Source organism: Coregonus clupeaformis, chromosome 17, assembly GCF_020615455.1.
Source record: "Coregonus clupeaformis isolate EN_2021a chromosome 17, ASM2061545v1, whole genome shotgun sequence".
Classification (NCBI taxonomy): domain Eukaryota; kingdom Metazoa; phylum Chordata; class Actinopteri; order Salmoniformes; family Salmonidae; genus Coregonus; species Coregonus clupeaformis.
The window spans coordinates 66626171-66644896 of record NC_059208.1 but is presented as its reverse complement, the minus strand read 5'-3'; the positions used below and the strand labels follow the sequence as shown (position 1 = coordinate 66644896).

The following is an 18726-nucleotide window of genomic DNA, read 5'->3' as shown; positions in this document are numbered from 1 at the left end:
AAAGGCATTTTAATCATGAAGAGTGTGTGCCTTGTTGGGTACTATTGGAAAGCAGCTAGCTAGGTTCTGTGTCATATTATCCCCATGTGGATCGTCATTCGTCAGTTAGAAGTAGAAAGCGTCTTTGTGTTCTGAGTGTCTGTGTTCATTGGGTTGTTCTAGTGACTATGTGTGTATATAAGCGTAGTGTGGTGTTATCTCGTTTTCATGAGCAATTTCCTCTGCTTCCTCTAAGACTTCATTGGCTCACCCCTTCCTCATAGTTACTGTTGTGTCTTTATCTGATACAGCGAAAGCCAGCAAGAGCAGCTCACAACTAGAGCAGCTCAGAACTAAAAACAGATGTTGCACATGAAATGTATCCCCTAGTTTGACTTTGTTGCTTCATTGTGCCTCTAGCCTCTCTTGTCACCCGACTTGCATAGGCCGAGTTACAGTGGCTTCAGAAAGTATTCATACCCCTAGACTTATTCCGCATGTTGTTGTGTTACAGCCTGAATTCAAAATGGATTAAATCGTGTTTTTTTTTCTCACCTATTTACACACAATACGCCATAATGACAAAGTGAAAACATGTTTAGAATTTCTTTGCAAATGTATTGAAAATGAAATACAGAAATATCTAATTTACATAAGTATTCACACCACTGAATTAGTACTTTGTAGAAGCACCTTTGGCAGCGATGACAACTGTGAGTATTTCTGGGCAAGTCTCTAAGAGCTTTCCACACCTAGATTGTGCAACATTTTCCCATTATTTTAAAAATTCTTCATGCTCTGTCAAATTGGTTGTTGATCATTGCTAGACAACCATTTTCAGGTCTTGCCATAGATTTCCAAGTAAATTTAAGTCAAAACTGTAACTTGGCCACTCAAGAACATTCACTGTCTTGGTAAGCAACTCCAGTGTAGTTTTGGCCTTGTGTTTTAATTTAATTGTGCATTAATCTCCAAGGTTAATTAATCTCCCAGTGTCTGGTGGAAAGCAGACTGAACCAGGTTTTCCTCTAGGATTTTAATAATTTTGCCTGTGCCTAGCTCCATTCCATTTCTTTTTTATCCTGAAAAACTCCCCAGTCCTTAACGGTTACAAGAATACCCATAACACATTTTTTGCAGTATTACTTTAGTGCCTAGTTGCAAACAGGATGCATGTTTTGGAATATCTTATTATTCTGTACAGGCTTTCTTCTTTTCACTGTCAATTAGGTTAGTATTGTGGAGTAATTACAATGTTGTTGATCCATCCTCTGTTTTCTCCTGTCACAGCCATTAATCTGTAACTGTTTTAAAATCACCATTGGCCTCATGGTGAAATCCCTGAGCTGTTTCCTTCCTCTCCAGCAACTGAGTTAGGAAGGACGCCTTTAACTTTGTTGTGACTGGGCATATTGATACACCATCCAAAGTGTAATTAATAACGTCACCATGCTCAAAGGGCTATTCATTGTCTGCTTTTTTTATTTTAACCGTCTACCAATCTTTGCGAGGCATTGGAAAACCTCCCTGGTTTTTGTGGTTGAATGTGTGTTTGAAATTCACTGCTCGACTGAGGGACCTTACAGATAATTGTATGTGTGGGATACAGAGATGAGGTCGTCATTCAAAAATCATGTTAAACACTATTATTGCACACAGAGTGAGTCCATGCATCTTATTATGTGACTTGTTAAGCTCATTTTTACCCCTGAACTTATTTAGGCTTGCCATAACAAAGGGGTACAATGTCTTATTGACTCAAGACATTCCAGCTTTTCATTTTTTATTAATTTGTAAACATTTTGAAAAACATAATTCCACTTTGTAATTATGGGGTATTGTGTGTAGGCCAGTGACAGAAAAAATCTAAATGTTATCAATTTTTTAATCTGTAACACAACAAAATGTGGGAAAAGTCAAGGCGTGTGAGTACTTTCTGAAGGCACTGTAGTTATCTAGCATAAGACTTCAATGACTTGCAGTAGCTAGATCATTGTGTCCCCCAAACCCTAAAAAGGCAGTTGAACCTGACAGCCCGCTGATGTCCTGACGTTAAGGGAAGTGGCCAGGCAAATGTCCAGTCATCTTGGCCTCGTGGTTTTCTCTGTGGAGAGTATAGTCCTTGAGAATCATCAAGAATGTTTAAATCCCAAAGGACACTGACCTTGCCTTGCATTCCTGTTTAAGAGTAAAAGGTTTGTAATCCTTATGACAGTCTAACACAAACATGTTCTGGACCATTAAAATATTGTTGTGTAATTCATGCCATTAACCAAATGGAAAGTCTTATCTAGCAAACACGGCATGATGCGTTGAGTAAAAAAGACCGGGAGAGGTTCCCCGTTTGGCGAAGTTTTGAAATGACATTGCCATTGGACTGTAACACAAATTAACTTTTCTCAAGTGCATTTTTAACATTGTGCTTTATTTTCGATATGCTCAACCGGGCCTTAAATGCCTAAAAATGATATACTCAAGTGTCCATCGCTGTCTTTTCTACCCGTCTCAAAGCCAGCCAAGGAGCTTTACTCTGTCTGGAAGACATCCAGACAGCAGAACTGAGTAGCACAATGTTGTGGTATGTGTTCATCCAAACCCAACATTTCACTTTTCCTCTGCTCTGATTTATGACGTGTCATAGGTTTCAGAGCCAATGCCAAGATTGGATTTCCCTCTAAATGTCACCCTCTTCTTTGCTCTTTCTATCTATTCCATTTGATTTCTAATTAATTTCTCCTCACTCTGTCTCTGCCTTTCTCAGTCCCTCTCATATTCCCAATTCTAGCCAGTTTAGCTAATGCAGCAATTGTCATATTTAATTCCAAAAGCAGGTTAACAGAATAATATTAACTGATACACTACATGACCAAAATTATGCAGACACCCCTTGAAATGAATGGATTCTGCTATTTCGGCCACACCCATTGCTGAAAGGTGTATAAACTCGAGCACACAGCCATGCAATCTCCATAGACAAACAGTGGCAGTAGAATGGCCCGTACTGAAGAGCTCAGTGACTTTCAACATGGGACCGTCATAGGATGCCACCTTTCCAACAAGTCAGTTCGTCAAATTTTTGCCCTGCTAGAGCTGTCCCGGTCAACTGGAAGCCTCTGGAAGCAACGTAAGCACAATAACTGTTCTTCGGGAGCTTAATGAAATGGGTTTCCATGGCCGAGTAGCCACACACAAGCCTAAGATCACCATGCGCAATGCCAAGCATTGGCTGGAGTGGTGTAAAGCTTGCCGCCATTGGACTCTGGAGTAGAGGAAACGTGTTCTCTGGAGTGATGAATCGCGCTTCACCATCTGGCAGTCAGACGGACAAATCTGAGTTTGGCGGATACCAGGAGAACGCTACCTGCCCGAATGCATAGTGCCAACTGTGAAGTTTGGTGGAGGAGGAATAATGGTCTGGGGCTGTTTTTCATGGTTCTGGCTAGGCCCCTTAGTTCCAGTGAAGGGAAATTTTAACGCTACAGAATACAATGACATTCTAGACGATTCTGTGCTTCCAACTTTGTGGCAACAGTTTGGGGAACAGTCCTGTTTCAGCATGACAATGCCCCCGTGCACAAAGCGAGGTCCATACAGAAATGGATTGTCGATCGGTGTGGAAGCACTTGTCTGGCCTGCACAGAGCCCTGACCTCAACCCCATCGAACACGTTTGAGATTAATTGAACGCCGACTGCGAGCCAGGCCTAATCACTCAACTTCAGTGCCCGACCTAACTAATGCGCTTGTGGCTGAATGTAAGCAATTCCCCGCAGCAATGTTCCAACATCTAGTGGAAAGCCTTCCCAGAAGAGTGAAGGCTGTTATAGCAGCAAAGGGGGGACCAACTCCATATTAATGTCCATGATTTTGGAAAGAGATGTTCGACGAGCAGGTGTCCACATACCTTTGGTCATGTAATGTATATGCATTGATGTTTTGATATACACCAATGGTTAGTTCAATGTGTGTAAACTATATTCCTTTGGGCTGCAATAGGAAGCCATCTTTGTTTCCCCTCTACTCCTTCATGTCTTTTGAGATGTTGTGATGTAGGAGAACTATTGGACATCTCAGAGCAGACACCCCCATAGACTCAAAGGGACTAGCTTATCATGCCACCTTCCTGAGGAATGGCCATAGACTGTATCGGAGTACTCTTTGCGCACCAGACTTGTCTGACCTACTGCAGAGCGCTGAGTGGTTAGATAAGTAATGTCCCTAAGGAGGCCATTGGTTAGCTCATGTCTAACACCCAACCACTCCCCAAATTCTGGTAGTCTATCCTTTCTTTTCTCACACTTTAAGATGTCCATTTAAGGCCATTCATGTCCTTTTCTGCATATACGTCCTTGAAAAAAATCAAAAAGCATTCCCAGTCAGTAAAATAGAAGAGGCGTTTTGAAACCGGGAGCACACATTCTTGTCGAAGTTAAAACAGTCGTAGGAGGTAATAATAACAAGGTTTTGTTGCCTTAGCGTTGACCTTGTTTGAATCTCCTTTCCACACTTTGGAAAGGAGACTCAAAGATACAGCAGCATTGATTGTGGTTGGCGTCCGTGTGTGAGGACTGTCTCGTGGGTGTGTGCCTGTGCGTGTGTGTGCATATGTATGTGCTTAATCATAGAGTACACACAGACAAGCAAGAGCTTGAGCTCAACACAGAACACCTGTTGGGTAAAGTACACAGGGCGACGTCGCTGTCTAGTACGTCAAGGGCTCTCCTTGCCATGTTTACATCGGCTCAGCTCCAGCAGCCAAACGCTTACTCACCAACACTCTGATCCACTCCAACAGACTAATCCTCAACACATGAACACAGAAATGGCATAAGTACAGTAGCTATAACATCACATTTTTCAGCCCTTAAGACATGCATGTGTGTTCCCATAAGATTTACACAAATATTAGTAGTGTGCACTCTGGCTATAGATAGTCCTATAATGTACTTTTTATTTTTTTTGTGATCCAATTGACATTTTAGTCATTTAGCAGACGCTCTTATCCAGAGCGACTTACAATTAGTGAGTGCATACATTTTTCATACTGGCCCCACGTGGGAAACGAACCCACAACCCTTGCGTTGCAAGCGCCATGCTCTACCAACTGAGCTACAGGAGGTTGCTTGGTATATTTGGTTGTCTAATAAATATCACCCTTATATCCACCCACACTTGGAAATCCTTTTAGAATAACTTTCTCTGCTTGCCTCTCATCAATGGTATGCCAGTGTCTGTAATTGTGAAAACTTAAACGGTTATATCATAATTTACTTGTGTAGCATACTTTGTGGAAATCGCTACAGTCTCCTCGACAGCCGGGGACCGTCTCTCTCTCATCTGTTGATGTAGCATACTGTCTACTGCTTTGTCTGGCGAATCTGACCGTAGCCAAACAGACGTTTTACAAGCGGGAAGCGGATACTCTCATTGGGCGTTGGGACAGGGGAAGAGTGCTAGAGACTGTTCCCAGCGCGGAGTGCGACGGCCGGCTCGTTTGGAGTGAACCGAAGCGTGAGCAGAGTTTGGGCAGGGGATTAGCGGGCCGTCAGTGGAACCGGACCGAGGACTGGGGTTGGTGTGAGGGAGCCCTAACTAACTCATCTCAAATCACACATCCTGAGTCTGAGCCTGATCAAACGGCATATAGTGCTGACTGAGGTGGCAGCAATGAGTAAACAACTAGCATGGAGCCATAGAGCGAAAGCAATCAGCCTCTATTGTTTTATCTCTATGCATAGAGCGAATCGCATTTCATCGCTAGGGTTCTATCTCTACGCATAGACCTGTATCTGTCTCTGTTGGGTCTCCAATAAGCCCACCAACTCGTCAATCGGGGGGTTTGTGATGACTAGACTAGACCGACCTTGACATTCTCTAGCTATCTCACCGGATGTTCTGGCTGAGAATGAGAGACTTAAACTCCAAACAATGGCCTTGAAAGAGTTAAGGGTGTATTACTACTGGAGTATAAGTAACCTTCCCTACAGTAAGATATCATAAACAGAATTGTTGGTCGTCCTTGGTGGGGGAGGTAGTGCTTTCCTAGAAGTCTCTCTCAGGGGACTGTCACTCACTACTCTGGTGTTTGGGAATGTTATGAGCAGGAAGTGTTTTTTCTTAGTCACTGTGCCCCAAGCACGGAGAATATGGACTTCTTCCGGGAATCCGGGATGCACTGGGAGCAAAGCACTGTGAGAAATAGTCTAGATCGTAGTTCACTGAGTACCACTTCCACCCCCTACAACCTTTCTCTGTCTCTCTCTCTCTCTCTCTGTCTGTCTCTCTCTCTGTCTCTCTCTCTCTCTGTCTCTCTCTCTCTCTCTGTCTCTCTCTCTCTCTCTCTCTCTCTCTCTCTCTCTCTCTCTCTCCCCCCCCAATTCTGCGCAAACAGCAGCCACCTCACCATCTTTTTAGGTGGGTGGTGGTGATTGAAAGGGGGGTTGTCTTGCTTTGTATTCCTGGTTTCTGGGTTCAATCACTTGTGGAGCCCCAGGGTCGTACACTGACGTCATGCTCTCGCTGTGAGAGCCCGGGTCCTGTGGCATCCGGAGTTCATTTACCCGTCAGCGCTGTCCACTCGCCCCTCACGGATTGTTACTCTTGCATTTCAATACTACAAGACGTAAAGTCAAAACAACCCGTTCTGTCCTACCATAATATGTATTTATGTATCGGCATTGGAATATGGACGAGTGGAAAGTTCCCATCCGTAGTTTGGAGTCCTTTCGAGCCACTGGCTGCTACCTAATCTTAACTGATTGCTGGCAGGCAGGTTGTTGTTGCTCAAGCCCTCGTCTCCCCAGGGGCCATAAATACACTTGTAGTTTGGATGTTGGGCCAAAGCTGCCTGGATGGGCCATGCAAGGGGGAAATAAGTGGGCTCCAGTATGCCCTGGATGATCCATTCCAGGTACCGAAAGCTTGTACCCTTGGTTGTTTAGACGTCTCCGATGCAATATTGGTCCAACCTTCACAGAACTAGTGCTTACATCAAACGTAAGTGCTTTCTGGCCATACTCTGAACAACTTGTTTGCAAGCTACTGATACAAATGAACTGGGAAAGGGCAATAAACAGATCCTCCATTTATTTTAGATGAAGGATGATGTCAAAATACAGGCTAACCTTTGCTTTCAGTACCGCATGAGTATGCACATGCCTGGTCTCGTTCGCCTGTTTGGAAAGCAAGGCTAGCACATACCTGGTTCGGCAGATATGTTTTGGTTTGATGGTGCAGCCTACATCTTAGCCTTGTGTCATATGTATAGACAAGTCATCGGCATGAAGCTAGCTAACATTTACTTTGGCACGCTAAAGAAAGTAATAAGTATTGAACCGTGGGGTTGCAAGCTCAAATTCCATCCAATCAACCATGTTCGGTTTAACCAAGGTGGTTGTCAGTGACGCGAGCCCCCAGTTTAATGACTGAAGTGAATAATGGTTGAGTCTCTCAGGTCCTCAGGGGATACAGTGAGGGAAAAAAGTATTTGATCCCCACTCAATCAGAAGGATTTCTGGCTCCCAGGTGTCTTTTATACAGGTAACAAACTGAGATTAGGAGCACACTCTTAAAGGGAGTGCTCATAATCTCAGCTTGTTACCTGTATAAAAGACACCTGTCCACAGAAGCAATCAATCAATCTGATTCCAAACTCTCCACCATGGTCAAGACCAAAGAGCTCTCCAAGGATGTCAGGGACAAGATTGTAGACCTACACAAGGCTGGAATAGGCTACAAGACCATCGCCAAGCAGCTTGGTGAGAAGGTGACAACAGTTGGTGCGATTATTTGCAAATGGAAGAAACACAAAATAACTGTCAATCTCCCTCTGCCTGGGGCTCCATGCAAGATCTCACCTCGTGGAGTTGCAATGATCATGAGAACGGTGAGGAATCAGCCCAGAACTACACAGGAGGATCTTGTCAATGATCTCAAGGCAGCTGGGACCATAGTCACCAAGAAAACAATTGGTAACACACTACGCCGCAAAGGACTGAAATCCTGCAGCGCCCGCAAGGTCCCCCTGCTCAAGAAAGCACATATACAGGGCCGTCTGAAGTTTGCCAATGAACATCTGAAGGATTCAGAGGAGAACTGGGTGAATGTGTTGTGGTCAGATGAGACCAAAATGGAGCTCTTTGGCATCAACTCAACTTGCGTGTTTGGAGGAGGAGGAATGCTGCCTATGACCCCAAGAACACCATCCCCACCGTCAAACATGGAGGTGGAAACATTATGCTTTGGGGGTGTTTTTCTGCTAAGGGGACAGGACAACTTCACCGCATCAAAGGGACGATGGACAGGGCCATGTACAGTCAAATCTTTGGTGAGAACCTCCTTCCCTCAGCCAAGGCATTGAAAATGGGTCGTGGATGGGTATTCCAGCATGACAATGACCCAAAACACACGGCCAAGGCAACAAAGGAGTGGCTCAAGAAGAAGCACATTAAGGTCCTGGAGTGGCCTAGCCAGTCTCCAGACCTTAATCCCATAGAAAATCTGTGGAGGGAGCTGAAGGTTCGAGTTGCCAAACGTCAGCCTCGAAACCTTAATGACTTGGAGAAGATCTGCAAAGAGGAGTGGAACAAAATCCCTCCTGAGATGTGTGCAAACCTGGTGGCCAACTACAAGAAACGTCTGACCTCTGTGATTGCCAGCAAGGGTTTTGCCACCAAGTACTAAGTCATGTTTTGCAGAGGGGTCAAATACTTATTTCCCTCATTAAAATGCAAATCAATTTATAACATTTTTGGCATGTGTTTTTCTGGATTTTTGTTGTTGTTCTTCTGTCTCTCTCTGTTCAAATAAACCTACCATTAAAACTATAGACTGATCATGTCTTTGTCAGTGGGCAAAAGTACAAAATCAACAGGGGATCAAATACTTTTTTCCCTCACTGTAGGTATCAGTTGCCTCAGTTGAAGAGATGTGGTAGGCTAGTGATGTGAACCAGAGGCAGCAGGACTCCCTAACAGTAACGCTCCCTAATTTCTGGCTCTGCTTATTGAAGGGGGAGGAGAGGGGGTTGAAAGTGCCTCTCCAAAATGGGTAAAGGGGTGTCATTTCAGAGAAAACACATCAGTGGGTTATTTATGAACATTAGGAGCAGGTGAGGATATTTTTATCTTGACTCCATCACCCGATTCATTTAAAGCCTTTGTCTCAGGGCAATTCCACATTAACAAAGTGACACTGAGACTCAGATTTCTTAATTTAAAATGTATGTCAAACAAAAACCAATGATTGCAAAGCTAAACAAACCTTACAACCTTACAAGGACTACTTTTAATAATTTCTACTTAAAATTTTACAAAAAACAATTTACTTGAACAGAGCAGTAAATGTGTTTTTGTGGAAAAACTGTGGAATTGCCCCTCACCGAGAGCTGAAACATGATAGTTTAGGTCTGGTGTTGTCTTTGTTCCAGTATCATATGTTGTGGTGATTGCACTATTCGTGTGTGTGTGTGCGTATTAACACAGGCCGCACTAGACCTCCAAAATCTTGATTCATTATTTTATCAGACATTATTATTATTTCTGGGTGGTTGTAGATCGATACCCGGCTGCTTGCTTTGCCAGAGAGCTGTATCACTTATCACAGGGCTTTCCTTCAGCGACGCTGTAATGTTTTGGCAACCTGATACCATTGCCATAATGCACAAACAATATTATTGTGCACTTTGTGTCCTTCAGCTAAGATGTAGTATGCCATCAAACTGCTGTTCCTGTAAAAACTGTATGTATAAATATAACAAACATATAAGAACATCTCATTCCAATATCATGGGCATTAATATGGAGTTGGTCCCCCCTTTCCTGCTATTACAGCCTCCACTCTTCAGGGAAGGCTTTCCACTAGATGTTGGAACATTGCTGCGGGGACTTGCTTACATTCAGCCACAAGAACATTAGTGAGGTCAGGCACTGATGTTGGGCGATTAGGCCTGGCTCGCAGTCGGCGTTCCAATTCATCCCAAAGGTGTTCGATGGGGTTAAGGTCAGGGCTCTGCGCAGGCCAGTCAAGTTCTTCCACACCGATCTCGACAAACCATTTCTGTATGGACCTCGCTTTGTGCACGGAGGCATTGTCATGCTGAAACAGGAAAGGGCCTTCCCCAAACGGGTGCCACAAAGTTGGAAGCACAGAATCGTCTAGAATGTCATTGTATGCTGTAGCATTAAGATTTCCCTTCACTGGAACTAAGGGGCCTGAACCATGAAAAATAACCCCATACAATTATTTTTTACAGTTGGCACTATGCATGGGGTAGGTAGCGTTCTCCTGGTATCCGCCAAACCCAGAAGTCCAATGGCGGCAAGCTTTACACCACTCCAGCTGACGCTTGGCATTGCGCATGGTGATCTTAGGCTTGTGTGCGGCTGCTCAGCCATGGAAACCCATTTCATGAAGCTCCAAACGAACAGTTCTTGTGCTGACGTTGCTTCCAGAGGCAGTTTGGAACTCTGTAGTGAGTGTTGCAACCGAGGTTAGATTACTTTTATGCGCTTCAGCACTTGGCGGTCCCGTTCTGTGAGCTTGTGTGGCCTACTACTTCGCGGCTGAGCCGTTGCTGCTCCTAGATATTTCTACTTCACAATAACAGCACTTACAGTTGACCGGGGCATCTCTAGCAGGGCAGGAATTTTACGAACTGACTTGTTGGAAAGGTGGCATCCTATGACGGTGCCACGTTGAAAGACACTGAGCTCTTCAGTAAAGCCGTTTATATTTTTGTTTTGTTTTTTACCCCCTTTTTCTCCCCAATTTCGTGATATCCAAATACGATCTTGTCTCATCGCTGCAACTCCCCAACGGGCTCGGGAGAGGCGAAGGTCGAGTCATGCATCCTCCGAAACATGACCCGCCAAACCACGCTTCTTAACACCCGCCTGCTTAACCTGGAAGCCAGTCGCACCAATGTGTTGGAGGAAACACCGTTCAACTGACGACCAAAGTCAGCCTGGACAACACTGGGCCAATTGTGCGCCGCCCTATGGTACTCCCGGTCACGGCCGGTTGTGACACAGCCTGGGACCGAACCCGGGTCTGTAGTGACGCCTCAAGCAATGCGATGCAGTGCCTTAGACCGCTGTGCCACTCAGGAGGCGCAGTAAGGCCATTCTATTGCCAATGTTTGTCTATGGAGATTGCATGGCTGTGTGCTCGATTGTATACACCTGTTAGCAATGGGTGTGGCTGAAATTGCCGTATCCACTAATTTGAAGGGGTGTCCACATACTTTTGTATATATAGTGTATGTAGGCCTATGCTGGATTTGTGTTTTCACAAGAGTCAACTGTCATGAGTTTGACATATGAGGGTGGTTACTCTGTGCCACATCTCTCCCTGTTCTCTGCTTCTCTGAATCAGTCTTCACCGCTGTCTCGGTTGGTGGTCCACACAGATCCCCATCTCTTCCCAACATAAATATTTACCTCATAAATATTTGCATTTACCGCTTCATTCCTTTCATCTCAGAGACGGTAGATTTGGAGGGGTTGATAGTGTTACGGAGGAGTGCAAGCAAAGCCCAAAGTGACAGCTCTGTGCAACTCCAGCTCTCTGTGTCTGTCTGTCTGCCTGTCTGTGTGTGCATCTAGCTTTCATCACATAGCAATAAAAGTGAATAGCCGTTTTGAACTACCTCTCATGAAAACCATGTCTCTCTCCATCTCCTGTTCCCTCTCTTTATCCTCTTCCACTCTCCCTGCCTCTCTCGCTCCCTTGAGTGTTAAGTTTTAGTTCAACTTCAGTTCAGTTAAAGGTGAACAGTAGAAAGTGAAAAGAATGACAAACAGCCAGAGAAATGCAAATGACACATTTAACAAACAAAAACACTACAGGTGGCAACGTTAAGTTCACTATGCCAAATTATTTTTTGCTACTGATGTCGTTCCTTTCCAGAGTTCATCTCATCTTCCTCTCTCCACCCCTCATGTCTCTCTCTCCCTGCCTCTCGCCTTCCCTTGCCCTAAGGGTTCATTAAAGGCTCATGTCCATGCGGACACTGTTTTTCTGTTACAGGGATGGAACAAGTCACATTGAGCGACCGGTTCGACTGCGACAACTGCAAGGAGTCCCTGTACGGACGCAAGTACATCCAGGCGGACGGGGGAGAGGGGGACAACCCCTACTGCATCCCCTGTTACGACAGCCTGTTCGCCAACACCTGCGACGAGTGCAAGGAGCTAATCGGCCATGACGCCAGGGTAAGACTTTGATTTTGGATCCACTAGTGGGTCATGTTCATTAGGGCATGCAATTCTAGTTGAGTCATTTCAACACTGCAAACTGTTGTTACATGGTCATGACTGGTAGTTAGGGGTCGTATCTCGTTAATGATGTATTCTGTATGCTAAATGAGGCAGTTGTCTTTCATGGTCTGTATGTGGCAGTGCAAGGTTTAGGCTAATTTAACATGCCATTACAGATGGTTTCCAACCAAGCTCAACTAGCCAGCAGACCATGAGGAAAATGTCTCCTTATTCCCCACAATGAATGCAGTTTTAATCTTTCTTTAATGGAAAACACAAACATGAAGTTGATAATTTGAGACAGGCCTAAGCTGCTACAGGAAGAAGAGGGAGTGGATGGGGTGGGATAAGCGATGAGGCTGCACGCTTGGCTAGCATACACACTGACACACAAACGCACACACACACAGGAGGCCAATGATTTATCATCGACACCCTCAAAGGCAGCAAGCGGACAGTAAATAAAGCCTGTGTTTTTCTTGGACTACACAAACTGTTGCTCGGGAACTCTCACACACACATACACACACACGATTGTATACACTCACACATTCTCTCTCTCTCTCTTCTCTCTCCTCTTTCCCGTCTCCTGTCTCTTCTCTTACCTATCACCTCTCCCCTATTCCCTCTGTTCATAACCAGAAACCCCAGTGTTAGCTTGTGTTGTCCAGGTACTTGCAGTGTCAGGATGACCTGGGAGTCACCAGAGTTGTTTTCATGACAGATCCGGAACACTTTAAATTAGATGTATAATGCACTCTTTTCAGATAATTTACAATACTTGACCATTGAGGTCACAGTGGTTCACTGGTCATTTGAAACAGGTCACCAATGCAATTGTATCCAATGTCCAGGCGTAGCCTATAACTTCTACATTACACCTTCCATTACATTGTGTTGTCTACATTACACTCCTTTCCAGGAAGTCCTAGGAAATTGTGTCTATAAATAGTTTTGGATGAAAGAATAGAATAGTACTTTATTGTCAAATTGCGAAGGTAACCAGTATTTTGACCTACTCCAAACACGCCAAAAAAGCACAGGGTCAGCAACAGTGCATCACTCCTGCAGCAGTTTAGGAGTTAAGTGGCTTGCTCAGTGGCACAACGGTAGTGGATGGTAGCTATGATTCTGATCTCTACTGTTGCCCTTGTTGTATCTCCAGGAGCTGTTCTACGAGGACCGGCACTACCACGAGCACTGTTTCCGTTGTTTCCGCTGTGACCGCTCGCTGGCGGACGAGCCCTTCACCAGCCAGGATGAGGCGCTGCTGTGCAACGACTGCTACTGCAACGAGTTCTCATCCAAGTGTGTGGCCTGCGACAAGACGGTCATGCCAGGTACTGGTGGGAGGCATGGAAACACTATGCATGCAACACTGGAGGCTGGTGGAGGGAGAAATTGCTCATTGTGGGTGTAATGAAATGAATGGAACTTTTCCATTCATTCCTTTCCAGCCATTACAATGAGCCCATCCTCTGATTTTAAAGTGACACCAGCCTCCACTGACATGAACACACTCACTCCTAGCATATATATGGAACATAGGCTACACATACTGTACACTACGCGACACCAGACTGTAATCATGATCTCCCCCACGCCCTTGGAAATTGTTTGTCATTGCGTCACCCTGGCACTGTTCACCATTTGTGTACTGAGTGTTTAAGATGGTCTGAAGATATAGGCTACTGAACATGAAAAGCACAGAGGCTTTGTAGTAAAGCTTGAGATGTAGAGAAAAATCATTGTGACAACAAAACATTTGCACCTAGCCAGAGAAAAAGCGATACAGAGAAAGAGGGGGAGTACGAGAGACTAAGAAGAAGAGAGGGGGAGAAAGAGTTAGCGAGTCAGCGCGGCCGGGGCAGAATGTGACAGTAATTGCCAGTTTGGCTGACTTGCTGTCTCTGAGCCAAATCCCCGTGCCTTGGAGAGCGGCCAAGTATCAGATGATAATGAGATAAGCCCGTAAACTATTTCAGCACCACTGTATCAGCCCAAATGAAAAGTTGTAAAACAGCAAATGATTCCAGGAAGAGTGTGGTGGAGGTGGTGTACCTTTTTTTCTGTGGTTACTTCTCTTTTAGTTTCGGCAGAAATACCCTTTAATCTATTCGGTATGCGTTGATGGTGTTGGATAGCCGAGAACCCTCGTTCAGTAAAGATGGCAGATAGCTAACTTTAAAGATAAATATATCATGGAAAATAATGACATGTTAAGTGCCAACCAGATTGCGTATAGTGTAATATTATTGTCACACTTTATTTGGATAGTCCCATATAGATGATCTACAGATGGTTATACCATCGACAAAGTATCTTTAGTATTACATTTACATTTACATCATTTAGCAGACGCTCTTATCCAGAGCGACTTACAAACTGGTGCATTCAACTTATGATAGCCAGTGGGACAACCACCTTTTGTTTTTCTTGTTATGGGGGGGTAAATGGGTTAGGTTTAGAATAAGGGTTAGGGTAAATGTTAGGGTTAGTGGATAGTTAGTTGAAATGTTGTTGACAGTTATTGAACATCTACTGAACATCTAAAAACCATATACTGTATTGGGAGTTGGGACTCTCCGATTAAAGTGTTTTAATTATTCTGATGTTTTGCTGTCACTAGTGGCTTATTGTCTATGGTGGTTTTGCACTGTCAAGCTTCACTTGGTAAAGCTCAGGTGTCATTTTCCTTAGAACTCCATACCAAACTTAACTCCCCTCAAGAATACCCCCTAAGTCATTTGAATGGAATCCTGGAATCCTCAGAAGCACTCGGTCACCTAGATGGATCTGATAGAACAAGACCTGGGTTCAAAATCTTTCATTATTTTGAGCATTTGCTTTAGCCTGCCTGGAGTACCAGGTGGGCGGGGTTTGCACATTTCTGACTTCTCTATTGGTTCCATTGCAACAGGCAAGTTCAGTCAAGCACAGCTTGAAGTATTTGAGATTGTTTCAAATCGTTTTTGAACTCCGGTCTGGATTGAGCTACAATACTGTCGGTTGCCAGGGATATTCAGCCAGGCGGTGAAGTGTTGTACACTCTTGACAGGGCTTTTTCTTTTTGTTCTCACTCAATTTTCCCTTCATCAAAATATTTCCTCAACAGTGGGACATGCTATTGCTATTATCGCTGTCAACTGAAATTCATCTTCTGACTTGGACCTTCTTTTTTGTTTTTTATGCTTTTCAATATTGTCCTCTACCAAATAAATATCTCCTTCTTTCTCACTTCATTTTTCTCTCCTATCTATCTCTGCCCCCCCCCTCACTCTCTCACTCTCTCTCTCTCTTTCGCTCCCTCTCTTTCGCCCCCTCTCCCTCCACTCCCAGGCACAAGGAAGTTGGAGTATGGTGGCTCCACATGGCACGAGGGCTGTTTTATCTGCCACAGCTGTGAGCAGCCCATCGGCTCCAAGTCCTTCATCCCAGACAAGGATGAACACTACTGCGTGCCCTGCTACGAGGACAAGTTCACCCCGCGCTGCACCCGCTGCAAAAAGGTCAGTGTGGAGCAGTGTGGGAATTTTCCCCAAATTCCCTCTTTTTAATCGGGAGAATTCTATCCCAGCTTATTCCTTATTTCCTGATTCTGGGAACCAAAGGGGTTATGGAGTTGTGTGGCAAAAGCCTTTACAGAGGGTATCCATTCTGTATTATTATTTGTTTTAATCACAAATCTATTGAGTATATTCCATTCTATCATTTTGACTTGTGGTCTTTGACTAACTATGATGACCTTTGACCCTCTCTTCCCTCCAGGCCCTGGCTAAAGGGGGCGTGACATATCGGGATGAGCCGTGGCACAAGGAGTGCTTTGTGTGTACGGGCTGCAAGGTGCAGCTGGCAGGGCAGCACTTCACCTCGCGTGAAGACAGCCCCTACTGCCTCAAGTGCTTCGGCAGCCTATACTCCAAGAAGTGTGAGGCCTGCAGCAAGCCTATCACAGGTAGGGTCAAATGTCATAGACAGCTATTATGATCCAGTAGCAGGGGACAGTTGAGAAAGGCTGTTATAGACACCTTTTTTTCTGAGGATGCAGGTTTACTGAGTAATTGTTGGCCATGTTCCAGACTTCCTACATAGCAGTCGAGCACCAAATCTCACAAAGGATGGATAAGTGTTTAACATGTCAGTAACAGCATCAATATTGCAATCTGATGCCCGACTGCAGATAACATGGCATTCAATCATTAGTTATTTTTACTTGTGGAATGTGGCCATTGATTACACATGTTTATGTATGGGAGGAGACCTCAGTGGCTACTTGCTGTTTGTTAAATAACTATTTAAATGTTTAAAATAACACCTTCCTGTCTTGTCCAGGTTTTGGTGGAGGGAAGTACATCTCGTTTGAGGAGCGCCAGTGGCACCAGCCCTGCTTCACCTGCACAGAGTGCTCTGTCTCTCTGGTGGGGGCGGGCTTCTTCCCCAATGGAGACCAGATCCTGTGTCGCGACTGCAACACCAATAGCAATCTATAAACCCCCCTAACACACACAAACACCGCTTCGCCCCTCTCCTCACACACTCCTGCCTAGGTCAACCCCAGGGCCCCCCCACCACTGCCAAGGCTGTTAACACAGACCCACAGACTGCCTCTCAGGTCATGCCCACACACACACACACACACACCTTGCTCACTAGACCACAGCTCGATCCCTCATCCTCCCCCAGTGCTTTCTGCTGCTTGCTGTCAAATACCAGAGCTAAGCATCAGGCTACTGAAGCACAAACACAGACAGAAATCAGCCAGACTAAGGTTGGTCTAACTTGGCAGAAGCACGTTCTCATTGTTTGCATTACCAAATAGACCTACTTTTCCTTCACCTGTATTGATGGGTGACTTTTAGGTCAGATTATGCTTGGTTTAACAGAGGGAAAAGTATTATCTTTGGACAGAATTGGACCGTTATGAACGATAGCTGAACGATTAACTGATTAGTGGTGTCATTTGATGGATTGCCAATGATCTACCAACCAAAATAATGATTTACCAAAGAAGTAATATCTGCCATCAAATAATTAACTGGTATGGGTGAAAACCATGGGTTTGAATTCACTGAATAATTGAATTCCAGTATCACTACTCCTATGTGCTGTATTTGAGGCTATAGCATTTTAATATGTGAGGATAACATTGACCAACATGCAATTTGTCCATCGAACATTGTTCGAAATCATACTATTTTGATGTAGTTGCTATTGAGAGGGAGATCCACTCCAAGGCTTTCTTTCTCCACACAAAATCTTGACTATGTGGAAAAACTGTTATGTGCCTTTAAAAAATGCCATACATTATATAGTATGTATTATCAAACGAAAGAAATATGCTAACAGCTATGCAAACTACTTGCTAGATTTTGTATGAACGCATCACCACTAATCTATGAAAGCGACACTTTGTAAAGCAGCCACAGGACACTGATATTTACTACATTGTATATATGTTATGCAAGTAAAGTATGCTTGATTGAGTGTTTCAATGCTGATAACTGCAGTTTTGTGCATATGACTGTTCTCCTGTGTCAATTATGTTTCAAAGCAGTATTTGCTGTCATACTTTAGTTGTTACTTACCCTGTAACCGTATTATGATTATTTGAAGATAATAATATGAGAGAAAAATATGTTGCAGTGGTTCGTTTATGCAGCTGTCAAACACTGCTCCAGACAGTTATTGTCTTTATTGTATACCAAAGAATAGGTCCAAGAGATGGAGAAAAATATAGAAATTAAGAGAACGTGAAAAGAAAGATAGCTTGGTGTGCTGGAGAAAACCAATGAAGCCAGTTAAGACGTAAGCAAAATGTTGTCATGTATTTGCACTATGGCTAAAATATTCCCCTTGCTCCCATAATCTGTGCACATACAAACGCAACTCGAGCGTTTAGATATGGTGCAACCCCTAAACCACTCTTTGCCCTTTAACAACTATTGTTGATTTTTTTCCATGTTGACACTTATCTATGTTGTTTTTCATCAAGCGTATTTCCTTTTTTCGCCTTTGTATTTAATCTTTCTGTTACTATCGCTCTTGTTTGATAATGAATGGGCTAGTCCCAAAGAAGCTAAGCTGCATTTCATCAACTAAGTGGTATGCATGTCTTTGTCATTACCAGACATGGGTTCAAATACTATTTTAAATAATTTCAAATACTTTAGTAGGCTTGATTGAGCTTGCCTGGCACAATGGAAACAATAGAATAGTCGCAAAACTGCAAACCCCACCCATTGGCACTTTCGGCAGTCTAAGGCAAAGGCTAAAAGTATTTGAAAGATTTCAAATAGTAATTAAACCCAAATCTGGTCATTACTTATTTGCCTAAAAATTATATTGATTGTTGCTGTTGATGTTGTTTTTATATTATTTAGATTGTCATGTATAGAAACAAATCTAAAAAATATCTTTATTTCATTATTTTGAGCTTTGATGCTGGCAAGTCAGAGTTGGCAAATGTGCTTTTTATGATTCTAAAAAAGATG

General features: G+C 43.9%; 1 protein-coding gene across 1 annotated transcript in view; it reads left to right on the top strand.

Annotated features, from left to right (window-relative positions):
- Positions 1–17723, top strand: part of LOC121537114 (four and a half LIM domains protein 3) — a 47911-nt gene extending 30188 nt beyond the window's left edge. The window contains exons 2-6 of the mRNA XM_041844891.2: positions 12006–12190; positions 13401–13575; positions 15575–15744; positions 16004–16190; positions 16568–17723. Coding sequence (XP_041700825.2) covers positions 12006–12190; positions 13401–13575; positions 15575–15744; positions 16004–16190; positions 16568–16725 — 875 coding nt within the window. The 3' untranslated portion in view covers positions 16726–17723. The remainder of the gene's footprint in view (positions 1–12005; positions 12191–13400; positions 13576–15574; positions 15745–16003; positions 16191–16567) is intronic.
- Positions 17724–18726: the final 1003 nt, after the last annotated feature.